The sequence below is a fragment of the Xyrauchen texanus genome, chromosome 43 (assembly GCF_025860055.1).
Source record: "Xyrauchen texanus isolate HMW12.3.18 chromosome 43, RBS_HiC_50CHRs, whole genome shotgun sequence".
Lineage (NCBI taxonomy): Eukaryota > Metazoa > Chordata > Actinopteri > Cypriniformes > Catostomidae > Xyrauchen > Xyrauchen texanus.
Window position 1 is genome coordinate 22,890,958 of NC_068318.1, and position 27,707 is coordinate 22,918,664.

Here is a 27,707-nt window from a genome sequence, read left to right on the forward strand (position 1 = left end):
AGTTTGAACTCCTTTGTAAAAAAAAAAAAAAAAAAAAAAAAGGTAAAATTTACTTGCTCTCGTTGAATCCCACAAGATGCTTTTTGGAACATTCTCAAATCATGTTGGAATGGATCATCAGGTTTTGCTCAAACTTGTTCAGTCCATGTCATCTCAAGTGCATTAAAGCAAAAGGGGGACATACCAAATACTAATACATTTTGAAATTTTGATTTTTTAACTAACTTTTTTCAATTCTTTTCCTGATAATATAAATTGTAATGAACAAAAATAGCTAATAAATTAGAATAAAATGCGAAATAGAGGTATTTTCAGAATTGGACTGAGACATCTGTAACCCATTGTATCTCCGTAACTCCATTCATTTGCAGCAGCATCTCTACATTTGGGACAAGTGGGGCAAAGACCCACTGTTGTGCAAATTGCATGCCATCTTCTTAAATTTATTTTAAGAAATAATATATTTAACTTAAACATGTTTTATGTCCATTATACAAGAAAAAGCATATATTATTTTGATTCAATTCTATTATTATCATTATTAAGGTATGTTGCATAAAAGCCATTTAATCGTTCTCATTTGCTATGTGTGGGGATAGCCCTTCATTCTCAATGTTAATCAACGGAGTTCTGGAGAACATCATGCGCATGTGCAACATGCATTTAACGATGTTCTGAGGGGCTAGTTTGCCTTTTGCCCCTAAGCCAGTCAAAAGATTTGATCATATTTATGTCAAGCTGTTGACATGAGCCTCGGACGTTACCGGGTCCAGAGTAGACCTACGTAGTGAACTTCATTGGAAAGTTTTAAAAGCTAATTTTATTATAATGTGCTGCTGGTTGGATTAGTGAAAGTGCACCATTCATCATTTCAATGAATTGCATGCCATTGTGTTGAGGTTTTGTTTATGCATTGGTTTGTTATTGTATTACTATGACTGCTAAATATTGGGAGTCTGTCATTTTGATTAGTTTTGTCATGCTGTTCATTCGAGTTAGAGAGATAATATGCATACCTTTTTTTATCCTCTTTTCTCCCAATTTGTAATGCCCAATTCCCACTACTTAGTAGGTCCTCGTGATGGCGCGGTTACTTCCCTCAGTCCGGGTGGCGGAGGACACAGCAGAGAGCCAAAGCACATAGAGGTTCATGCTACTCTCCTTGATCCATGCACAACTTACCATGCGCCCCATTGAGAGCGAGAACCCCTAATCGCGACCACGAGGAGGTTGCCCCATGTGACTACTCTCCCTAGCAACCGGGCCAGTTTGGTTGCTTAGGAGACCTGGCTGGAGTCACTCACCATGACCTGGATTCAAACTCGTGACCCCAGGGGTGGTAGTCAGCGTCAATACTCGCTGAGCTAATTAGGCCCACTATAATTTGCCTATTTGTGATTTACTTCCACGGCCAATTGAGCTATTTGACGTGGATGTGCATGTCTTAGTGGTGTTTTGTGATGAGATTAAATTATTAGGGATGTTTGTTTGGCATCACGTTCAGATGTTGTGCTCGAAAAAATATTTATTCGTTACTCATTCTGTCATGGTCTATTTTTATCAGCTATACTTGTTTTCATTTTGTAAGTATTAGGGCATTGAGGGACGTAGCATCCAATATAATGGCACATACATGACAGTAGATAGGCTTTAATGATAGATTTTTTGAGTCCCCTTGTTTGAGTCTGGTGAATCCAATGAGTTCTAGTGTGAAACTTCTACGTCAAGTCAATCAAGTTTTTTTTTCTTCGCCTTTGACAATTATGCTCTAAACATGATGTTTGCGCTTATATTAAATGCATGCATAATTGGCTGAAATGATCTGCTACTTTTTTGTGCTTTCTTTTTGTATTATTCAGTTTGCACTTTATTATCATGCATTAACACACTGAAGTAATTATTAATGTGAGTAGTCATTAAATCAGATACACTCTACTCAAAATCTAAACACAAAAGAGACACACAATACCAGGTGTAAATGATGATGTCACCAGTTAATAAGCATCATATATGTATATTAATACCAGGGAATAAACAGGGCACATGCACAGCGGGAATTTGAGGGACAAAGAGTGAAGTCAAAACTGATGCACTTGGTTAAAATGTTTTTCTTGTTTCTTGTTTATCTGTCAACATGGCAGACAGAATTTGGAACTATTCGTCAATGTGTCAAAGAACGGTCAAATAATTGATTAAGTGATTGTGCCCCACACTAAGTAATGACCCTGAGATGCCACTGTTCATGTGTAGTCTTCTTTTCCTCTTGATGTCTACAGAGCAATTCTTCAGATGTATTGATTTCATTTATCACCCTTTTATCTGTGCAACCTTATAACAACCTAAAATAAAAGAAGTTTCAATTTGTGCAATCCTGAGCACACTTTCCACCCATCTGTAGATAAACTGGTGCATGAGTCCACAGTCTTTTCATCTCAGACTTCAAATAACTCACATCTTACAGGAAAGGGGATTTTAATGTTAACTTTTTTACTGTCGCAGATCAGTTGGGGATATCCCAGATCTGAGACCAAAGGTCACAACGTACCTTTGAAATACCTCACATACCTGTGATAAGAGAGGGGTCAGAGAGAGAGAGAGAGAGAGAGAGAGGTAAAGGCCCCACACCACGCACAGATGTCCCATGGGCTCGCCATTGCTAGTAGAGTTGCACGATTATGACAAAAATCATAATTGTTGATTATTTTCATTGATAGCGGAATTGCGATTAATTTCAATGAATATAATTTATTTTAAAATATATAAATGTATATTTTGTTTGGGGCGTCTTCATGTCATGCAGGCTACACATTCAAAGCATGCTGTGAGCTGTGTCCTTGAATTACTTTATTGCTGTTTTATACATAAGTAAATCAACACAGTGCCTAAACAGTCAACTTCACATTGGCCCTCTTAGTAGCATGAAAAACAAAACTGTTCAAATGTTTTGGAAAAGTATATAGAATAGTTCTGAAACACTGATGTGCACAGAATGGGGGCTGCAGGGGCCCCTTTCGTTCACTAATCAAAAGGAGCCCATCACAAATGTAAAGGTGCCCTTTTAAGCGGAGGTGCCCCTAAGAGCAAAAACCGCAAGGAAGGTACTGTCCCACCCATTGACTCAAGTGCCTGCATTGTCTTACATTAATAGCTAATATGCATGTGCAAGTCTCGCTTTTCACTTTCAGTGAGAACAAAGTGGATACTGGCCTCTACCTCATTTTATTCTTTTTAAACAAGTGATCTATGGTTTGATTATAAAAGTGTGACACCTTCCCTGTTGCAATGATACACATTCCTGTACTGACTCACATCCTGTCGCCTGGCTCTTATGTACATGTGCAAAGCGTGTGCACATGTGCTCTAAATGTGACTGTGTGTCTTGCTTTCTTTCTTACTTGCTTGATTTTTTTCGTTCTTTCTTGCTATCATTCTTTCTTTCTTTGTCTCATTCTCTACACGGTATGGAGTCGGTTTCAGGGTGGAGTGAGGTTGTGCTGTGGGGGTTCTATTACAGTGGAGACAGACGCCAGACAGCACCATACATTATTACTCTCTTTTTCTATCTCTCTCTCTCTCTCTCTCTCACTCTCTCTGTTTGCAAGGGTCTGTCAGCACTACTGGAGAAGCTGGCTTTCTCTACGCACACACACACAGACAAACACAGTGAACCCATCGACCCCATCCCTCTCACCAGGAAAACATTCCCAACCGCCCTGCTCCCTTTTCTACCTCTACACACCCTCCCATTCCCTGACTCAATTCCTGCTAGCTCTCTAGCTCACTCTTAAGCACTTTACTCTCCTTAGTTTTTACCTCGCTTTCTTTTTTATCTCTATTACTCCAGTTCTTCCTTTTCCTCTCACTTTTCATCCTTTTCTTCTCTCTCTTTTACACATATTTTCTCAAACACCTTCTCTCTCTTCTTCACCCTGCTATAAAGGCCAACATTGCTGGTCGCCATCATATGTTGTTATTTTGGATCCTGGTTCCATGCATTGCATGCTGGTGTGCTGGTTTCATCCCATATGCTTTTAAAGTAGCTTAACCAGCCTTTTTGCAGGTGAACAGCTTGGCTGTTCTGGTCCATCAGCTAGATAAACTCCAAACCAGAGAATATTTAGCCCGAGATGGAGTACTTGTATTTAAATAATTGGGAGAAATTTGAACACCCAGTATGGCGTATGTAGAAAAGGAAGTCCCACCTTACTCCATTTAGATACAAACATCACCTGTCAGGTCATCTCGAAGACGTGCATGCACATTAGCTGAACCAGCCTGCAAAATAGTGTTTTGACCAAACTAGCACCTACGAACCTTAACCAACATGGAGACGAACCAGCGACCTTCTGATTGACAGTTATGTGCTTTAGCCCACTACACCACCACCACTCCAAAATGTCTCATTTTATTTGTCATCCACACCATGTATTTCCATGGTACTTCACAATACGTCCATCTTTTTCACTTGTACACTTTCTCTTTTCGGATGGATCACATTTTGCACTCAGCCTTTTGGAATTCATATCTCTCCCATGTGGTCAGCTCCCCTTAGAGTGATTCTGTGATGTGGAAGCTCCACTTCCCATGACTTGACCTTATAGGTCATGACCTTCATCAAAGGTTGGAGGTGGCCTCCCGATGACCTTCCTCTGAGGTTTGGTCCTTACTGTGGTGCCTCTCTTTTCCTCTTCCTACCAATCTTCTTCCTGCTACATAGGAAATAAACCATACCCTTCTCCAATGTAGTGGCGTTAGATTTGGTCCACATCCACACTAATACATTTGAAAACGAATCGGTTACCTTACGTAACCTCGGTTCTCTCTAGAAGAGGGAACGAGTATTGCGTAAGCTAGCTTACGCTACGGGAAAGATTAATCTTTTCTGAGATATTGAAGCCAAAAAATTATCCTTAATTTTGTATCCATTGTCAACGCAGTGCAGCAACTGCATACCTTGAGCGGGCTAGCTAGCGAGCTCATAGGTTGCTCTGCGGCAACTGCTGCAGCCTATAGACGAACTTGAGTGAACTTGCGTCCAATGACAGGCGCCCGCGCTGTCACTGTATCAAAGCCCGCCAAAATGGGCGTGGCTAGAGTGCATATAAGCGTAAGTTCATAGGCTAGAACCCTGGTTTTCATTGAATGAAGCGAAAATCGCTCGTGGCGCGAGCACGGCCGGCTACGCAATACTCGTTCCCTCTTCTAGAGAGAACCGAGGTTACGTAAGGTAACCGTTTCGTTCTCTTACGAGAGGTTCTCTCGTATTGCGTAAGCTAGCTTACGCTACGGGAACCCATTGTCAACGCCGTGCGCGCCAAGCATCCACTGCATGAGCCCTGGGGGTGGGGGGACCCGGAGGAGTCCTTGTGAGTGGGGAAATAATATTTGGCCGGCAAGAGTGCGGGCAGGTGTGTGTGTAATACATAAGCACATAGTGGGAAGGAAAAGACAGAGCGCCGGTGCCGGTCTGTGTGGAATGTGTCCCATCAGTGCAGCTCACCAGGGGAGCTGTAGCGTATTAAACCGCTAGTAGTTTTGCCTGCAGGGCGGGCACTTCCAGATTGTAAAATCTGACAAAGGTGGAGGGGGAAGCCCAGCCCGCTGCCACACATATGTCATGAATGGAAATCCCGCTGGACCATGCCCACGAGGAGGCCATGCCTCTAGTGGAGTGAGCCCTAATGCCTAACGGGCATGGTAGGTCTTTTGACGCGTACACGGCAGCAATAGCATCCACTATCCACCTAGACAGTGTCTGTTTCGAGGCGGCGAAACCCTTGGTGCGCCCTCCAAACGAAACTAAAAGCTGCTCAGAGCGTCTGAAAGAGGCGGAGCGTGCAGTATACAATCTCAGTGCTCTGACTGGGCAAAGGAGATTGGCGTCGCGTTCGCTATCGGATGCTGGCAGCGCCGATAGGGAAATGATTTGTGCTCTGAAAGGAGTACCGATCACCTTGGGGACATAGCCGTGTCTAGGCTTTAAAATGACCTTGGAGTCACTTGGTCCAAACTCAAGACACGCAGCGCTGACAGACAGCGCGTGAAGGTCTCCCACATGTTTAACTGATGACAGGGCAGTCAGAAAAACGGTTTTGAGTGAAAGGTATTTCAAATCCACGGATTGAAGCGGTTCGAAAGGGGGGGCTTTCATAGCTTCGAGAACTACGGAAAGATCCCAGATAGGAACCAATGGGGGGCGTGGGGGGTTCATCCTTCTAGCTCCCCTGAGGAAGCGGATGACCAGCTTGTTTTTTCCCCGTGACTGGCTGTGCAGGGGTTCAGCGAACGCCACGATGGCCGCCACGTACACTTTGAGCGTGGATGGGGATCTGCCCTTATCCAGCAGCTCTTGTAAAAACACGAGCAGCGACGACACCCCACATGTCCTTGGGTCCAGGTCTCTGTCGGTGCACCATTTTGAAAACACAGACCATTTGGACGCATAGAGTCTTCTCGTGGAAGGGGCTCTAGCGTGTATGATAGTGTTTATTACTCCTGGCAAAGCGACGGGTAGTCGTTGATCACCCACGCGTGCAGCGCCCAGCGCTCTGGGTGGGGATGCCAGATCGTGCCGCGAGCTTGAGAGAGGAGATCTGCTCTCACTGGAATGGGCCACGGGGCTGTCAGTGACAGCTGCGTAAGCTCCGGGAGCCATGTCTGATTCTCCCAGCGCAGGGCTATGAGGAGCACCGAGTGACGCGTTTCCCTGATCCTCTGCATTACCTGTGGCAATAGCGAGACGGGAGGGAAGGCGTGAAGCGAGCGGTTGGGCCAGTCCTGGGCCAGCACGTCCTCGCTTTTCGAGAAAAATACTGGGCAGTGAGAGTTCTCTTCTGACGCAAAGAGGTCTATCTCTGCTCTGCCGAATATGCTCCATAACTTCTGGACTGTTTGACCGTGCAGGGACCATTCCCCTGGGGAAATATTGTCTCTGGACAGTCTGTCTGGGCCGTCGTTCAGGTGGCCTGGCACGTGCGTCGCCTCAGCGAGCGCAGGTGGCACTGGGACCAACTCAGTATGCGTTTTGTCAGATGGAAGAGGTTCCTGGATCTGACACCGCCCTGACGGTTTAGATAGGATACAACCGATCTGTTGTCCGAACGGACCAGGACGTGGTGACCCTGAATGACCGGGAGGAAGCGCACGAGCGCGTACTCGACCGCTATCATTTCCAGACAATTTATGTGAAGGAGCTTTTCCTGTCTGTCGAGATGACTTTTCGACGAGATACAGCTCCCATCGTCACTCCCCACTGATACCATTTGGCTACTGCCCAGGGCTGCAGAGCTGAGATACAGGTCTGAGTCACTCTGATCGGCTGGCGGCCCGTGGCCCAAGCCCGGCGAGACGCGCGGGTGTTCAGCCAATGCTGAAGCGGGCGCATGCACAGTAAACCCAGCTGAAGTACTGCTGCGGCTGAGGCCATGTAACCTAGCATTCTCTGAAATTTTTTCAGAGGCGTGTGGCTGTTCATCTGAAAGGACACGGCTAGTCGCTGAACACGGCGCGCGCGCTGTGTAGATAAGTGAGCCGTCATCGCCATGGAGTCTAGTTCTATTCCAAGGAAGGAAATTGCCTGACTGGGCTGTAGTGAGCTCTTGGTCCAATTGACTGCAAGACCCAAACTGTTCAGATGACTGAGGAGAACTGTCCTGTGAGACAGAAGCTCCGTATGTGACTGTGCCAAAATCAGCCAATCGTCCAAATAGTTCAGAATTCGCAAGCCCTGACTCCGCAGGGGTGCGAGCGCCGCATCCATGCACTTCGTGAAAGTACGGGGTGCTAAAGACAGGCCGAACGGAAGGACGGTGTATTGATAAACCTGCACGGATTCGTGGGCGCGTTTATTGACTCTAACACTCGAGCTGGCTGTGCCTGCTTTATGTGAGTGGGCTCTGATAGGGACACGGGAAGTACATTTTCTACACATAAGGCATGTTTGCTTTTCACAAAATTTCTTTTGTTCGCCGTGAAAACGGCATTTGAGTGCAGGCAAGCAGGCAGTATCACCGGCTTGTTGGCTGCTGAATCCACCACTGCAGTAGCCTGAGAGAAGGGGACTGACAGGGGGCGAAGCTTTGACGGTGGTCCGGCCGCGGCGGGACTGAGCCGTCGTTTCCTTAACAAAGCTAGGAGGACTTCGGTTGCTCAGGTTTCAGTGCAATCTTAGGCCGAGGCCCGCGGGGGGGCGGCGGTCTGCGGCGGCTGTCTGAGCGCGTTCTAGGGCGGCCGCCCTGTCGACGCTGAGAAGTCTGGCTTTGCTGAGCTGGGCGCTGTGAAGAGGCTCGTGCAGGAGGCTGGTCACGTGGGCGGCCTGCAGAGGAGCTAGCGCGACGAGGCAGGAAGAGATTCATGGCTTGAGTGGCTTTCTGGACTTCCGAGAAACGGTCAACAATGCCACTCACCGCGGAACCGAAGAGACCGGACGGAGAGAGCGGCGCGTTGAGGAACGTGGAGCGCTCAGCTTCTCCCATATCGGCTAGCGTTAGCCATAGGTGTCTCTCGGTCACAGTCAGCACGGCCATGCACTTCCCTAGGGCTTGGGCTGCAGCTTTGGTGGCGCGAAGGGCGAGATCCGTCGCGCTCCTTAGATCTGAAACAGCCTCTGGGTGCCTGCATTTCTCATCCCATTCTCGGAGAAGGTCCGCTTGGAGGATCTGTAAAACGGCCATGGAATTCAGAGCAGATGCAGCTTGGCCGGCGGCGGCATAGGCGCGGCCAACACAGGCGGAAGTAGTTCTGCAGGCCTTAGACGGGAGCACTGGCTTAGACCGCCATCTCGCGGAGGGCGGGCAAAGGTGTGCTGCTACCGAATCCTCGACCGTGGGGATGGAAGAATAGCCCCTCTCGGTGGCGCCGTCCACCGAAGCAAGAGAGGTGGAGACATGGGATCGGTTCCTGGCTGAGAGAGGCGCGTTCCACGATTTAGAGAGCTCGGCGTGGAGTTCCGGCAGGAAGGGGCGGCCGGGCATGGCGCCGCGTGGCGACGGCTCTGAAGAAAGCAGCCGTCGAGTCTGTTGGGAGCCTGCTCAGAGGGCGGTGACCACTCGAGCCCGAGGCGGTCGACGGCCTGTGTGAGGAGGCGCGTTAGTTCTTCCTCGACTCCGGCGCGGGTCCTGCTGGATTCCTGGGCCGAGGAGGAGGCTTGGGAGCCTGACCACTCCTCGCTGTCCGAAGCCATGATGGAACAGCAGCCCTTATCCTCCGCCTCGTCATCCGAGATGGCAACAGTGCGGCCGCTCGGCGGCAACTGCGTGTCCCGGGGGGGGCAGGGAGGGTGAAAGCGAGGCTCGAGGGAGAGGCTCTGGCGAGGTAGTCGCTTCTAACACCAGTTCCGGCAGCCTTTGGGAGCGGCGCTTCTTTCTGCGCGGCGAAACGAAAGGCGGTGCGGCGGCTTCGGTTTTGAGTGCTTCGAGTCGAGCCCGCAGGGTCGACATCGGAAGCTCCTCGCAGAGGTCGCATCCGCCGTCAGCAAGGGCGAGCTCTGCATGTTCCAGTCCCAGGCAGAGAGCGCATATGAGGTAGCGGTCTCCGGCGCTGAGAGGGGTGCGGCATGAGGCGCAGGTGGTGCGAGGCATCTTTAAAAAGACGCTCGTTGCTCTTTTTGTGAAGTTCGCTGAGGAACTAGCTTGCTCTAAAAAGGATACGTCGCCGGATGGCGTAGCTCGCAGGACGGCTGAAGGTGGCGAAGACGGCCGGCTTCTTCGAGCGCTGTCCAAGCTTGCTAGATGCCCCACTAACGGCGACGCGGCTTCTGCAGTTCAGAGATGCGAAGAACTTCGCTGAATAGATGAAAATCAGGGTTCCAGCCTACGAACTTATGCTTATATGCACTCTAGCCACGCCCATTTTGGCGGGCTTTGATACAGTGACGGCGCGGGTGCCTGTCATTGGACGCAAGTTCACTCAAGTTCGTCTATAGGCTGCAGCAGTTGCCGCAGAGCAACCTATGAGCTCGCTAGCTAGCCCGCTCAAGGTATGCAGTTGCTGCACTGCGTTGACAATGGATACAAAATTAAGGATAATTTTTTGGCTTCAATATCTCAGAAAAGATGAATCTTTCCCGTAGCGTAAGCTAGCTTACGCAATACGAGAGAACCTCTTGTAAGAGAACACAATAATTGCACCACATTTATACCTCTAATCCACACCAGTTTTCCTCCCCCAAAAACAGAGCATTTCTAAAACGCTCTCCATTACCACATACTTTGGCAAACAATGACATTATGGAACTTAAAACGACGTTTTTAAATGAAAATGGATTAGTGTGGATGTGGCCTTAGTCACTTGGTCTTGCACCTTTAAAAGAATCTTTATGTTCTAATACATCAGGAATTTAAAAAATGTGTTTGGTTCACCCAAACCAATTTGAATGACCTGCTTTTTTCACAAGTTCACTGAGGTCAGTACTGATCTAGTCTTGCCAATGAGGTTTTTGTCTTTGTCTGCATAGTCTGCGTTTATGGAGGGAGTTACATTCACATGCTTGTGTAGGGAAATTGTCTGTTTGTGCTCTTATTTTCCTTTTTTTCTGTTGTTGTGTTGGGTTCATTGATTTGATCTCTGTGCCCATTACATGAATTACACTTAGCTAAGCATCATATTCACAAAGTGCACTGTATTTTGAATAAAGAGAATGTGTTTCTTGTGTACACCAGTCACAATACCTACTTGCCAAAAAATCTAAAGTAGATCTAGAATCAGCATCTGATCTCCTGGGAAACTGAGGTTTGCTGATTTTTCTATTTTGGCTGATTTAACCAATGTTTGGCACTTATACTATACATTTAGTATGTTAATATTTATTATATATTATACATGTAAATATATAAGTTTTTTGTGTGTCTGTGTGTGAAATAAAATGTTCTTGTAGCATGGGTCCTCTTCTACCATGGTTCTATTAAGGAGAAATGGTATTTACACAAATACCAAAATCAAAATGATTATTGTACTAAATGAATACCATATTCATGTACCATGATTTTTACATTGCACTCCAAGGTACGTCAGAGAATACCATTGTATTGCCATGGTAAATGTTGAAAAACATAGTATCACCTTGGTATTTCTGTTGTTTGTCAGGGAATTGATGGTCATTCTCATAGGTCAATGAACAGACCTCAGTAATCAGCTCACAGATCAGGTCTTAATGACGTCTCCTCTTCCTCTTTTCCGTCACAGGGAAGTTAATCTAGCAAATATTTGGAGCTTTTAAATGATACTGTGGTTCTCTCTCTCTCTTGCCCTCTTGTTCTCTCAGTGTAGGTACGGTACGGTCAGGGTGTGAATGGAAAAACTGAAGCAGACAAAATATCATTAGTGCAGGATGTGTGTGTATACACTGATGCCTGAGCATGTATGTGTGCCTTCAAAAAGGACATGACTAATACGTTTTTCGGTTTTGAGGCTGATATTGTATATAAACGCTGAAGGAGATTTAAGTGTGTGCAATTATATGCAATTGTGTGTATGTGATTAGGTAACATAAGGGATAGCTTTCATTCTTAGACAAGTATATAAAAGGTGAACCAAACTGACCACACAGACACACACATATACTATTAAAAAATGCATGGCCTCAAAACATATTTGGAAACTTAAGCCACACTTAAAAAAGTATGAATGTCATTGCATTATTAGCAAATTATTTCCAACAAAACATTTCACAAAAAGACTTCTGTTTGTTTTAAATTATAAAACAATACATATTCTTTTTAAAATGAAGACATAAGTTATTCTGATTGTCAAACTCCAGAAATATTTGTTTGTGGATTCTACTTGATTTTTAGGTTTTTATATGTAATTCAATGAAATTCATACAATAAGTTTGAATTTGTGTATTTTAATACTTTTGGGGCCACTCTGTGAAAACACCCTAACCTCAATGTCTGCCAGTCAAAAAGTCCTTGGTAAGTCAAAAGATTGTTTTGTCTAGAAAAATATCACTGATTGGTTTTGTGGTATTTATTTAATCATATTTGCTTACCATTACTGTCTCATAGCACTGAAGCATTATATTATGACATTGATTAAATTATTGCAGTTTTTTGATTGAATGATTGCAAGATTGCATTTCCATTCCATTTTGCAGTAAGTATCTATACGTAAATGTATTCAAGTCGTAAAGTCTCATCCCATTTTTTTCTGTCCCTTGCAGAACTCAATCAGACATAATCTGTCCTTGCACAGTCGTTTCGTGCGGGTGCAGAATGAAGGAACTGGGAAGAGCTCGTGGTGGATGCTGAACCCTGAAGGAGGCAAGAGTGGCAAGTCTTTACGCAGGAGAGCCACTTCCATGGACAACAACAGCAAGTTTACAAAAAGCCGTGGACGAGCCTCCAAGAAAAAGGTCAGTTGAGGGGAAACAGATCTCTGGTCACCTGCTGGGAGTGACTTCACAGTATAAAGTTTTGTTGAAGCAGATTGCAATGTGTGGGAGCGCATGTAAATATGGTGGTTTGAGTATTTGCATGCCTCACTCAGCATGAAGCCTATATAGTCAGAAGTTTTGATAAGTTTAGCCCATAAAATGACTTCTATTAAACTTCCTATCATACTGCTCCCAAATAAAATTGCAACAGACCTTGCATTGATTTTAAGAGAAACAAACCACAAAGTTCTAAAAACTACCATTGTTTTGTTTTTTTACCTGTACTGTAGCAATACTATAGTTTTTTTATATATCACATACATATAAATATTGCAATTCAATAACAATGTGTATATATATATATATATATATATATATATATATATATATATATATATATATATATATATATATATCAAAGTACCATTGTACCATTTAAATACCGTGGTAAATGAATATGGGAATCATTCATAATCGTTCATCTTATTACCATAGGATATAAAAAATCTATATATTTTAAGAGTAATTTATAGCAATATGTTGTTTGAATGTAGGTTACAACACTAACAAATAAGTACCATGGGACAATCCCATGGTATTCTTAAGGGCTAATCTATAGTCATATAGTCATTATCGAAAAATAAACCTGACAGGGTGAACAGGATGATAAAGACCAGCTAATTGGAGATTATCCCACATATTACACGGTTACCAAAGAAATAACTGAATTGACCTGAACTATTAATTGAAGTTAAAATGGCGACACTATGTGAGAAGAAAGAGACAGCTAAGTCTCCAGAAACAGCTGAATTCCTCCTCCGGTTTACATTGGCGTTGTAAGGTGTTAGTATCGCGAAAATGAATGTCTGGCTGCTCATTATCCCACTTATTACGAGACTACTTGCCAAATAAATAAATGGTCATGAAATATTGATTTGAGTTGAAACTAGTTTATAAGCTTATTTGTAGAGATCGCAGTGTGATACAAGGAGTAGAAAAGATGACTGGTGAAATATCACTTTATCCCTGGATGTGTGGTCATGATTCAGAAATATCAGACCGCTAGATGGTGTTACCTATCAGAATCGAGCATTATGGAGAGCCATGTAATAATTTTTAATTCCATTTAAATACCATGGCACATGAATGGCACATTTAATTCAGGGCCATTGTATATATAAAATTACCATGGCATCATAGTATCATCTTATACCATCACTGTACCATGGTGCCGCTACAGTACGTTTTCTAACAAAGTAAGAATTAAAACAAATACAGTAATGGGTTAAACCTGGTTTTCATTGTTTACTGTTCTGATTCTCTCTTTTGTGCTTGTAGATGTCCTTACAGGCTGGACTGGAGGGTGGTTCCAACAGTCCTGGTTCTCAGTACCCAAAATGGCTCGGCAGCCCCAACTCTCACAGCAATGATGATTTCGAGCCCTGGACCACCTTTCGTACACGTGCCAGCTCCGACGCCAGCACCCTTAGCGGACGCCGCTCACCCTTTCTCCCTGAGGAGGACCTGAACGAGACCGGTGAGGTCCACATCGGGTACCCGGGTGCCATAGGCACCAAGCTGGGTGGCCCCCTTCCCAGCTTGTCCGAAGTGGCAGGTTCCTTGGTTCACCATGGTTCTGAGAACATCATGATGGATAATCTGCTTGACAACCTCAACCTCATTTCACCCAAAAATACTGGTCAGGGCAGCCAAAACGCCCAGCCTATGATACAGAGTTGTCCCAGATACCCATCTTACAACTCCCCTAATATTGGCCCTCACCCTCAATCCCAAGTTCAACAAGACTACCGGAAGTGCCTGTATGGACAGAGAAGAGTTGGGGGACTGAGTCCCATTTCCATACCAACTTTATCGGACAGTAAACCCGGAGGTTACGGACCTTTCATGGGTCCGTATAACTGCGCTGCAGGGTTGCTCAAAGAGCTGTTGACTGCAGATGCCAATCCAAGAGGCGAGCTAATGCAGTCTTTGGGATCGCAGACTGGGGAGGGGGGACAGATGCTACCTACCTATGCTAGTCAGGGTCAGTTGGGACAAGGGGGCAAAATGATGGGCCCTCACGCACACCATCACAACGTGCATACACAGCCACGATCGCTTCATCAGTTGCCCTCGCCCATTATGGGCATGAATGGGTGTACCATGTTGCCCCATGGGCATCCTGGTCGCCTTGGTAACATGAAGCCCCAACCACACCTGCCTCATAATAATCACGCACAGCTGGGAAGAGGTTGTGGTGAGGCAGGGTTGCCAAGTTACAGCAGCACCAATGGCATCCACAGGCATGGACATGGTCCTCACCACCATGGACATCCAGAGCGGTTGCCCAGTGACTTGGATGATATGTCCATTGAGCAGCTTGAATGTGATGTTGAAACTGTACTTTATGATACACTTATGGACGGCGATGTGCTAGATTTCAACTTTGACCCCATGAACAGTCAACAGAATTTCTCTCATGGGGTAAAGACCAATACACAAAACTGGGTATCTGGATAAACACAACGATATCTGCTCAAACTCATACACATTAGTAGACTGTTTCAGAGGTATTTTTGTCATTGAGAATGGCGTTATGTGACACACCATTGTATAGAACAGATATATGAATATATACTGTATGTAAATATCTCATAAACAGTTGACCATTGTAGAATGAAGGTCAAATCATTTAAGCACTCCATTCTTCTCTGCTAAACCTGTAAAAAAAAAAAAAGAAAACAGCTTAAACCAGCCCAAGCTGGTTTTGCTGGCCATCCATCCTGGCCAGGCTGGCCTGTTTGCTGGATTTATGAGGGAGTTGTAGCACTTTTCAGTGAGTCAGACTGGGAGACTAGCTAAAACCAGCAGCTAAACCAAATGAACACCATCTTATCCAGACTGGGAGGCCAGCTTATGTCAGCTCAAACCTGCTTTAAGCAGGACTTTCATTATCCTCATCTGTAAGGACTGTAAAACGTATCGTAAAAAAACTTTTAACTGCTTTTTCCCAATTTATGTTCTTGTCTTGAACAGATAGCAGTAAAACTGGTCTTGGATCATCCATTGTGCCTGTTATCAAGCAGACTTGCGTTTCATATTCAAACCATAGTAGCATTCAGCTCTTATGGGCAGCGATGACATGTTTAGTTTTAGTTCTAATACAATGTTCAAATACTCTATTACACCGTTTCCTTTATTCTCTCTCTTTGAAGTGTGTACATACACCTCCTCAGCTGTTTACTTCAGACAGAACCTCTGCAGCCAATCAGCAGAGGCCTGTGATTGCTCACTATGTACTAATTTACAGTGCATTGTTCCAGTAGACTCCATGGTTGTCAGAAATCATCATAATCTGGATTTGCTTTTGGTTAGTCCAATTGTAAATAATTCGGCGAGTCAGAGATCATGGCTTTTGTGTTCATATTTATGTCGTTTTTCTCACATATTGGCACTGTACGTCACTAAAATTCAGGGCAGAACTGTGTCATATTGATTAAACTGGATTTTTTTAAATGTATATTGTATTGTACATTACAGATAATTTTCACATTTCAGTGTGTTGAATTGAATGCCTTTTGTACAGAGATGTATTTTTTTGTTGCACCAATTGGATTGGTAAATGAAATATTTATACTATAGTGTATGTGTGGATTGCAGATTCTTAATGATCATTTTAAGTTCTCCCTGAAGTTTCTCCAAGAACCCCACCAGACTTTTTAAGCCTAAAAGATTTTGTATTGTGGCCTTTTTGCAGTATGTATAGTAAGAGATTTTCTCAAACTGCTGAAAAAATATTTCAGAGCTATTAATTTACAGTAGTTAGTTCAGGTAGTCGAATGATACAATTAACGATTCAATATTTGTTTAAAAAATAATTTTACCTAAAAACAAAAAGTTTAAATATCTATTTGATAACAGCTACACTATTTTCAAAGTGTAAACAAAATATGTTTTTACTTGATGGTTACGCCACTTGACATTTTTAGAGTCTATATATATATATATATACTGTTTATATACTGTAAATATGCATGTAATTAGTTTATTTATGTTTTCAAAAAAATATGAAACTCACATGAATACAAGAGTAATGGCAAGATTGAATAAATATAGAATTAGTTTTGCTGGTATTTTAGAATTCTCAGAGAAGGACACCAGAAAAAAAAAGTTTACTTCAAGCCTAATTTGAGTCTGTCTGTGGGGGTCGGGCTAAAAGGCTCCTCAAAATGCTTTTCCATTTTGTATTTAAAACATATTATATCATGATTTAGTGTCATTTAAAATGGTTCTGTCTGGGTTCTTGTCTGATTTTTAAATATCACTGTAACACACTAATGTGTTGAATGCATTATACAGTACATGCATAACTGCAAAATATTTAATGCTTTGAGATTTTCAACATGTGGGACAGTTTTCTAGCCAAACAGTGAGGAGAACCATGAAGGGTTTGTAAATTATTAATAATATTTTAAATATATGCATATATTTTTAACAGCTATAAAAAAAAGCTGCATTTTATAGTCATTTTAAACTGTCTATAAATAGTAAAGGTATGGTTTTGTATGCTTCTGTATGTAATTATACATATATCACTGACTTTGTGCTGAATGATTTTATTTTTACATGGTCTTTGCTTTGTCTGTTTTGATCTTTTGGCATGTAAATAGTGTTGATTTCGTCTTGTATAATAACTACAAATGTCATTGGATAGATTTGACTCTAATTTCTTAATGGATGAATTATTCTCTAAATGTATTAGTGATGGTTTTTGTATTTGCTAATATTGTGTAATATGACATGATTGACATGGGGAGATGTGTTCCCATGGCACTGTAGCCAGTTATACTTGTTGTACAGTCCTTGTCAGAACCACAATGCTTTTATAGACTAGCTCTACATGGAGGAAGTGGATGATAATCCTGTAATGTAATTAAACACAGATGACAAACTGTTGATGAAAGTTAACAAAAGACAAAATGCAGCTATTATATGAAGCCATAATTGTATATAAAGATATGAATATATAAATAAGAATTAAGAGTGTCATTATTGTAGCTGTATTTAAAAATGTTTGAATGTTGGGAGAAATCTGCTTCTGAATCTGAAGTTTTTGTATTTTGTACGAGTGTATGTAGAGGCATGCATTTGGGTTGGTGAGAATGTATAAGTATGTTTGTGTCCGTTCTTTTATCTACCACATCACGATAAACAAAAATCATATGAAAATGAAATATTGTGGTGCTGGTAATTGTCTCTTTCTGAAATTGTTATGCTTAACATTGTACGTATTCACAGGCACAAGCTTACGCTGATTATGCTTAATAAGATGACAACATGCGTGGTCATGTTGATGCCTAAAATGGCTTTCATTTATTGGAGTAAAGTCAAAAACTGTCAAAACAAAAAACGATTGTGACAGGTCCCTAGATTTCTTCTGCAGGAGGATGCAGGAACCGAACAAACAATTCAATGTGAATCTTTATTGCACACACTTTTTTGTCTAACACAACCAGGTTTGCTTTTCAGCACAACACCAAACACACAGAACACTGCTCTGTGTGTGTGTGTCTCTCTCTCTCTCTCACTGCTCTTTTATCCCCCCCTCCAGCTCTCACTGGTAATAATAGATCATTTCCAACAGGTGTCAATCCTTACCGTTCTTCCTCTCCTGGCCTTGTTCTCCAAAGATGTTGCTCGACCATGCCCACGTATCCTAATCGCCCGACTCAGGCCGGGGACCTTCCGGCCTGTCATTATTTCCTTACCATTTCTAGAGAGGAATTCCATCACAGCCATCTGCGCCCCCAGCCTGTGGACCACCTCAAACTTAAAAGGCTAGAGAGTTAGATACCAACTGGTGACTTGTGCATTGGTATCCTTCATGCGATGGATCCACTGGAGCGGATCGTGGTCCAAACAGAGGGTGAAAGCATTCCCCAACAGATTGTACTGGAGGGTGAGGACTGCCCACTTGATGGCCAAACGCTCCTCCTCTATCATAAAGTGAAAGTTTGCGACTAATGTACAGCACGGGGTGCTACTCCCCCTCCACCATCTGGGACAGTACCGACCCCTTGTCCAATGTGTCCTTCTGCAATATAAAATGGAGAGATAAGTCAGGCGTGTTCAATAACGGCCCGCCACAAAGTGCAGCTTTCACCTTCATGAACACCTGCTGACACAGCTCCATCCACTGGACCGGATCTGGTACCCCCTTTTTAATAAGATCAGTCAGCAGGCTGGTGATGGTTGAATAGTTAGGCACAAATCTGCGATATTAGCCAGCCATCCCCAGGAAATGTATCACCTCCTTTTTGGTCTTCGGTCTTAGGCAGGCTGCAATCACTTTGGTCTCATCAATTTGGGGCCACACCTGCCCATGACCCAAGTGGAAGCCCAGATACCGTACTTCCACCCGCCCAATTGCGCACTTATTTGGGTTTGCTGTGAGTCTCACCCGTCTCAATAACCTCAGGAAAGCCCTCAGAAAAATGTCTATGTAAATAATGATGTTGTCTAGACGGGCAGCGGCGTAAGCAGCATGTTGTCTGAGGATTCGGTCCATGAGCTGCTGAAAAGTAGCCGGGGCCCCAAACAATGGGAGTTAAGGGGATCTGCCAAATCCCTTCATTGAATCCAGTGTCGAATAAAAGCGAGCCACGCCTAACCGATCAAACAGCTCATAAATCTGAGGCTTCGGGTACGCACTCAATTTAGACACCGCATTGACTTTTCAATAATCCACACAGAACTGGCCCAGTCACTGTGCTACCCTTGTACTGCCCCCATAAATACAAGAACATTCCCATAGTCAAGTACCCCTATTAAACAGACGGCTTTGAAGTTCTTGAGCCTGAAGCAAATTCTCATGTGGTAATTGAGAGTTTTGCTCTCAAGTCCAAAATGTATGAACATTTTTTTTTTTTGCTGTTTGAAGGTCCCTCCTCCGAATTTTACCATAGGACCGTATAATTATTCAAATGGGGAGAACCCCGTGGAGGCTTGCGGGACATCTAGCACTGCAAATAATAGGGGCTCAAGCCACTTTTTCCCATTTCAAGTGTCTTTGTACACAAACTTACAAATTATATTCTTTAGGGTCTGATTAAATATATTAACCAAGCCATCTATTTGGGCATGGTAAACACTGGTCAGAATCGATTTAATCCCAATAATTCATACAGTTCGTATAGTGTACGTGACATAAACATAGTTTCCTGATCAGTGAGGATTTCTTTTGGAAACTCCACTCGGGAGATTATTCTAAAGAGTGATGCTTGTGTGCCATCCGCTCTAATGGCCTGACGAGGTCCATACCAATTCTTTCGAAGGAGACCTCGATTAATGGAAGCAGTGCAGCTCTTGAGATGGCCAGGGATCAGTGTTGGGCAAGTTACTTCCAAAATGTAACACATTATATATTACTAGTTACTGTCATTTGAGAGTAATCAGTTATATTACAATATTACTGTATCTGAATTGTAATGCTTTACTCTACTTATGTGTTACTTATACTAATAACCACGGAAGTATGACTTGGCATTCTAAAATGCCAAAATTGAGTTTATTGAAGCTCATTATAAATCAAGTGGAGGGCAATGTGGTATAGCATAATGACTGTGTAGGCCCCCAAGGCTACTAACAACTTAATATTATGTGAAGTGAAGACTCATGGCGCAATTCAATAAGTAACAATCACTGTAAGAATCACAAAAGCAGACAAAGGATCAAAGTCTGGTAAAATATGATGGAGAAATTGTACATTTTTATAGTCTAGGCCTATTCATATGAAACACAACAGAGCCCACTATTATGTAACCTATCACCTAATGACATGGCAAGACACACAATCTAAACTAAAAGCTAAACATAGCCTACAACAGCTAAGGCCAAACAGAGGAACCCTGCTATTTGCCAAAAAATGACTAAAACATAGGCTACCAAATAAAGGCTGGTAAAATTTAAATCACTTCGAGCTAGACCTATAGCTAATGGCTCTGTGAGGCTAGCCACATTTTGCAAAAATACAAAAAAATTAAGTAAAAGTGCTTGGGCCTATTACACCTCATTAGAAATACAGCTCAGTTATTTCAGTCCAACTTCACCAAAAAATTTAAGATTGGCTAAACACACACAGGAAATTAAAAAAATAAAAATAAAGTCTAAACAGGAAACCTGTTACTGCCAAATATACAACAGATGTAGCATGCAGCCAAACAAGGCAGGTAAAATAAATAGAACTATGAAGGCACTTATGCCCTAGACCTATATAGCCTACTTATGGTTCTATGGTGGTGGGGCTAGCCTATTCCACTACCCACTTGACAGAAATATCTGTTGAAGCGCATCAGGAGAAGGCGCTGAAAGCATCCATCACCAAGACGGTGCGTTATAGCGGAGTGCGATTTATTTATTTTTTTTTATTCTTGGAAACTAGTGCAGGCTTTCCATCACAGGGGCAGAACTGAAATAAGACATTACCTCTGTTTCCACTGACATGGGCGCATCAGCTGTGGCATTGGGCAGTGTGTCAAAGCAAAAAAAGTCATCCTCGCTGGAGGCGACAGCAGCAGGTTGAGGGTCATCAGGCATCAGGGCCGCAGGCTCTTCTGTTGTTAGGGAGCGGCACTCCATCGTGAGGAGGAATTTGATGTGGTCTCTTCTGGCTTCTTCCTTTGCCCAGCACAGCTTGAACTTGGGCAGTGAGATGGCGGCCAATAGTGCATCCTTGGAGTCAATTGTTGCGGCAAATCTAGTTTTAATTGCTCCCACAATAACCTCAGGCAACCCAGTGGTAATTTGCGATAGACCATTTTTCATTGCTACGGTTTTGGCCATAAGAACATCTAGCGTTGGTTGAAGAGTTCCATAAAAACAAGTGTCCTCACCCTGTAGGATGTCCAGCACAACTGTGAAAGGCTTCATAATGGAACAGTATTCCTTGAGAAACTGGTATTCCCTGTCGTTCATAAATTTAATCTGAAGCTGTGAGCAGAGGTTATTAATGTCAGTGAGGGGCATTTCTGTGATCCGAGCATAGGCATCATAGAATGAGTTCCACCGTGTTACTGTGAGGACAATCAGCTTTCTATCATTGACCTCTTCCAGGGACTCTGATGCAACTGTGGAGTGGCTGGCCTTTGTCCATAGCACTGAACATTTGGCTGTGGCACTACGATAAAAAGCCCTTGATTCTGGATTAGATGCTTGCCATTTATCAACCTCATTGTTCGCAATTAGATTAAGTGTCTGGGCTGCGCATCTATGGTGGGGAGGCAGTACACATAGCCCATGCTGGGCATCATCATCATCGGAGATAACTCTAAAGGTCTATGAAGTCCACTTCACCATCGCCCTTCACCTCCTCTTCCTAATTGGACTCAAAATGCTGATGCTCCTTGAACGCTTTCACAAAGTTACTCCCGTTGTCCGTCACACATGCAGTGACTTTATCGTTGGTCAGTCCATATTGAGAAAAAATTTCCTCCAGCTCTGTTGCAATTGCATCGTATGTATGTTGACCCCTGAATCTTCTCCATATGTCTGCTGTTGTTGATACATACTGCTGGGCTTCGGTTATTTTCTTCAGCTCATTTTCCATGACAGCATATGCCTTATCCAACTCTTTGGCAAATGTCTTTCTGTCTGGCAGTACATGCTGTAAATTTAAGAAGATAGCTAAATATTAAATTCATGCTGTGCTAAATGGGTTAAATTATATTTGGATACAGGTATATACATTAACGTTATGTCGCTAATAACATGATAGATAGCATCGGCATGGCCCAGTGACCTAATACTGAATCAGTCTTTATGACAATGTTATGACAAGCTTACCTTGACATTGCTGGTGTTGATGGGGATTTTGCAGACAAGCTTTCTAAAAGCCGTTGATTCTACTGTTGATAGAAGCAGCATGTCTTCAACAACATACTCTGCCACGAGTCTCTTCACAAGTAGCATGGCAGACCGAGAGAAACGTAATTTATGTTGCTTTTTCTTGCCCGCGCTCTCATCCTCAGCTTTCTTTCTCTTCTCTGCACTTGCAGCTCTCTCGGTTAGCTTAGTGTTAGCATGGCACCGGTCCAGGTGTTTCTTTAAGTTACTAGTGCTATTTCTCGATGTAGAGAGTTCCCTCTGTGTAGCACATAGATTGGACTTGACTATAATGTTCTTATCCTTGTCTCTGATGAACTGAAAATTATGGGAGTATGTCCATCTCGCAAACGTAGAATCAGTCTCTGCAGTCATCATCTCAAACATCGAATTACGGCAACAGGAAATAACGTTACTCTTTTACTCACTGTTTTTTTTCTCTGGTGCCGAAATGTTTCGTGGTGTTGTTGAATTCTTAAAAAAACAAAACACCACTTAATATCAAGTTAAAATACGTTGTAACACACATTACTGAGATTGTAACGGGTATAATATTACCAGTTAGTAATGCATTATAGCAATACATTATTGTAATTGCGTTACTTTTGTAACGCATTACTCCCAACACTGCCGGGGATTCACCAGCTGACATTCATGCGAATGTCCGGCCAATAGAAATGGGCCATTAGACGGTTCAGTGTTTTTTCCTGCACTAAGTGACCCGTCATCGGATTTTAATGAGCCATCTGGAATAACAGCAAGCCAGAAAATCTCAAACACCACTTACCGATACGTTTTGTTGCAGGACCCATCCACACATCCACACAAAGTAATACATTCCAGCCAATTCTTAACCAAGATTAGTGGATGGGAGAGGCGGGGACTAACCGCAGCCTCAACACTATGCGTTTGTCCTCGAAATTGAATAATGTTCTTAAATACAGGGTAATTTTGAATATCCCCATGCACACACCTTACCTTCACCCACGGCCTGTATCCAAAGCCTCGGATTGAACCAAGCTTTGGTGAATGGAGGTTTGATTACAACCTGAGTCCATTAAGGCTTGGTATGTACCCCCCTTAATACTCACGGGTATTTGGTACGCTCCTGCTCGATCAGGGGTGGCCTGTGGCACTTTGGGGATCCGGACTAATGTCTCCACCTCCATGCATCAAGTCCTGGAAATTCCCAGGTTCCCCGCAGCTCCAGAAGACTGGCCCAGACTTCATGCCCACACCCACATCAGCAGATTCACCAACCTGTGGGAGAGAGCATAGAGGGTTAGGGAAAACCATGGGTTCAAAGGTCAAAGTTTTGGGGTCATAATTTCTGGGGAAGAAAACATGACAGGGGGAAGGAGAGGAGGAGGGAGGGGAGAGAGAGAGAGAAAGAGAAAAAGAGGGCTCGCTGGCCCCTGGATATGCTGCCAAATGGTCCTCAGCCAGCTGGATTGCCTCATACAGTGATACCGGGCAGTGGCACTGGACCCACTCCGCCGTTCTTTTCGGTAGCCGGGTGATGAACTGTTCCAGTATCACCAGATCAAGCACTTACCGGCGTCGTGTTCTTCAGCCAGCACCCACCTTCGTCAGGTGTCACAGAGCTTTTGGGCGAATGCAAACAGGAGGCCATGCTCGCCAAGCGTGCGTGAGGGGAAGTGTTGCCGATGTTGTTCTGAGCTGTGGCCGACCTGTTACTGTATGGCCTTCAAGTCCTTGTACACCAGGAGGTTGGCCACCGGAAGTAGTTGGGCTGCGAGTTGTGCTTCCCTGGACACCAGCGACAGTAGGCGGACTGCCCACTGGGTGCTCAGCCACTTCCATGCTTCAGTCGTTGGCCATAGGAAGTTGTTGGGCTTCCCCAGACAACAGCACCAGTAGGCGGACTGCCCACTGGGTGCTCAACCACTTCCACGCTTCAGCCGTTCACTTGAAGAGCTTGATGAAAGCTTCTGGTTTGTACTGAGGACCCATCTTGGACAGCGTGACATGCGGCACGGCCATGGGTGGGTCCGGGGTCGCAGCTAAAGACCACTTCTGGGTGGGTCTTGATTACTTCAGCCAGTGGCGAGGACTCCATGACGGCGTTTCTTCATTTCGGCACATCTGTGACAGGCCTCTAGATTTCTTTTGAAGGAGGAAGAAGGAGCCACATATCTTTATTGCACATACTTTTCCATCTAACACAACCAGGTTTCCTTTTCAGCACAACACAAACACACAGAACACCCAGCTGCATGTGTCTCTCTCTCCCCTCCAGCGGTCTGGACTGTCCTTTTATCCCCCTCCAGCTGTCACTGTAAAAGATCAGTTGTTAGATATAATTTCCCACAGGTGTCAAAACTTACTGTTCTTCCTCTCCCAGCCTTGCTCTCCTCAGATATGTCGCTTGGCCATGCCCACATCAACACACCGATCAACAGATTTCTGTCCATTATCCCGATTTTGCTCTGCATGTAAACACCTTTACCGGCATTCTCACTGACTTATCTAATGTGCGCAAGTATTGTTTGCATGCCTGTGTATGTTTTGACATCAGAGCAGAGTTTGTTTGTCTGTTTTAAATGAATTGATAAATAAGAAATGAAGGCTCAAGAACTGTTGCGACTCGATCATTCAGTCCGATTGTATTTTGTTGCAAAGAAGCATTAGCAAAAGCATTCATCATAATATTTATAGGATAATGTTACCAAGGCCGGGATGGGCCTGGGGCCAGTCAAATTAGACCCAAACCCACCCAGAATATTAGAGATTATTCTTTGACTTCAAATATACATTTATGAAATAGTTAAAAAAAATCATAAATTTTGATTTCTGAAAGTGTAAAAAAACTCTTTGAATGTGCCACTTCTCTGTTGTTAAGGAAATTGTAGATAAAAAAAAAATCTGGACAAAAACATGGCCCTTCCATTTTTATTGAAGCCCACCCAAAGGAATTTCCTGGCTACGATCCTTGAATATTATTCCCAGTTCTCTGCTTGAGATGCGAACTGTTCCCGATTCAGTCCAATTTGGTGAATCGGTTCAAAATAACGATTTGTTTGTGAACTGGACATCCTTAAACCTGATGTTTTCATGTGTCATGTAAACACTGTTTTCTTGCATCCTCTGATTTTTTTTATTAAGCTGATGTTTGGTAGTTATTAGCATACTTGTGTGCATGTGTAAACACACTCAGTTAGAACGTTGTTATGGACCATTTGCAACATTGATGGGTTAAGCCATTGCACACCATCTCCAGGCAAGAGCGGGGTCCGAGTTGGGGTGGCAAGTGGGGTGTTATTTTTAGGGTGGCATCTGCCACCCTGTGCCACCCTTATGGCCCTGTCCCAGCTCATATACAAAATACATTTACCATATGAATTCAAGGTGAAGAGGCTAAGACAATGAAGACATATTATAGGTGCAGAGCTGAATCATTGACTGACAGCTCTGGTTAAGTGAAAGGGCAACACACTGTCCCTGATGGCTGGGTCAGTTTGGTTGGTCTCTGTGCTTGGTCGGGTCTGCTGAAGAATGGAGCTGGGAGGAACATATGTGCCCCATATGTTCCTCATGATGGGTCACTGTCAGGGATTAGAAAAAAAACGAGAAAAAAGAGAAGCCATGTTAGGACACAGTACTCTAGGACATGAGTTCATGTTATGGGACACACCAAGAAATGAACTTACATCTCTCTGACTTTCCAAAGGGCATCTGTGTGACTTTTTCTAAGCTGTAAGGGGTTTAATGTTTGTGAAATGCAATTTTTGTCATCTTCTTTTTGTCAATTTGTGTGCTCTTCTGCCTTCGAGAGAGTTTTGTCCTCAAAGGCACTACTGTAGTGTTGTTTTATTTTTATTTTTTTTGCACCAACAATCGGGTTCCTTCACTTATTTTGGACAGAAACCACATTGACCTTTTTAGTGCTTTAAAGATGCAATCAAAATCATTTGATTTGCTGTAGAGAAAAAATAAATCCATAAGAAGATGCAAAGTTTTCAACTTTGTGTCCGGTATACTGCTTTCAAATAATTATAGTTATATAAATAATTTGTTAAAGTGCATTTTAAAACTATTTGATTAAGTTCACATTTTTTGTCAGAAGTTCTAATATCTATTTGTAGCACAGGCTCTATTTAGTTAATACAGTAGGCATCTACCCACACACACACCTGCATCAGATCATAAATGGCCAATTTATTAAGACAGAGACTTGGTTTGTGTAAACATTTTTATTCTCCCCTCCCCATTTTAAAGCATCCAGGAGAGGCTCAGGCCACGGTTTGTTCAGGGAGCAAGTGAGACTGCATGTCTCTCCTCAGCCAGAAACTGCCTGGCAAACTCTCTCAGCTGCCAAAATAGAACCCCACTGAGAATTCAGATGAAGTTCATCAAGTTTAGTTTAAGTGTGTCAACATGCAGTACAGCTGGGGCAAGTAGGCCTGTAGTAAAGCTTTATTTAATTGCCATTCAAAAAGATGAATGAAAAGATTATATCCCTGATTTAACAACTTGATCACATGGAAGTGCAATTATGACATTGCATTTTTCCTCTAACATTACAGTTCTTACTCAACTGATGGTTAGGTTTAGGTTTGGGGTTTTGAGTTGGGGGTACACATTACAAAATATGCTTTCTTCTTCACTGTATAACATCTTGTAAATTTGAAAAAACTCGCTTGTGACATGTGGACATTTAACCAAACAACACTTATGGCTTTGGCCACTGGGGGCAGTGTTTTGAATTTGGTAAGCACACACTAGAGGTCTGCACGTGCCTTAAAATGAAACCCCAATCATACTCAGATTTTAAGGCTGAACCTGAAATTGCTCACTATTTTTAATAATTTCTTTTCCAAGCAAGTATTGTTGCAGTAGGCTGTATTTTATGTAAGCATCATAGGCAACCGTTGTAACAGTATTGTAACAGCAAATATACACAGTTTTAACAAAGCACGGCGACCCCTCAGCAATCAGTTGCGCAGAAACTTTGCTTGGTGTAGAACAAGGTTATTATCCTAAACTAAAACGAAAAATAAATGTAAAAAAAATATATTTGTAAACTGAAATATAAATAAGCATAATTGAAAAAACTGCAGATAAACTCAAATACATTTCCGTGGTTTTGAATAAACAAATATAAAATAAAAATAATCTTTTAAAAATATTTAGTTATTGTTTTTGTTGAGATAGGTTTTTAACCTTTAAACCCGCTATCACCTTAACATAAAGATGCCACTAGGCGGCGATAGCACTAGCAGATGTCTTTTGCCCTCATTACATTAGCAAAGACAGCTGGAGGGGATCACTACAGTACATCATGAGAAGCAAAGCAGGTAGAAAACTAGGGTGACCAGAAGTCGGTTCCGGTTTTACGAGGTGTGTCCTGTTGTTGTCCCGTCAATTCGCTAAAAAAATTATAATAATAATGTCCCGGTTTCAGCTGTTAGGCTCACTGATTTTAGTTTTCTTTGAA

The 27,707-nt window shown here is 43.2% G+C and overlaps 1 protein-coding gene across 1 annotated transcript in view; it reads left to right on the top strand.

Annotated features, from left to right (window-relative positions):
- foxo1b (forkhead box O1 b) overlaps positions 1-17,549 on the top strand; it is a 48,875-nt gene extending 31,326 nt beyond the window's left edge. The window contains exons 2-3 of the mRNA XM_052116668.1: positions 12,158-12,349; positions 13,709-17,549. Of these exons, the coding sequence (XP_051972628.1) occupies positions 12,158-12,349; positions 13,709-14,890 (1,374 nt within the window). The 3' untranslated portion in view covers positions 14,891-17,549. The remainder of the gene's footprint in view (positions 1-12,157; positions 12,350-13,708) is intronic.
- The last annotated feature ends 10,158 nt before the right edge of the window (positions 17,550-27,707 follow it).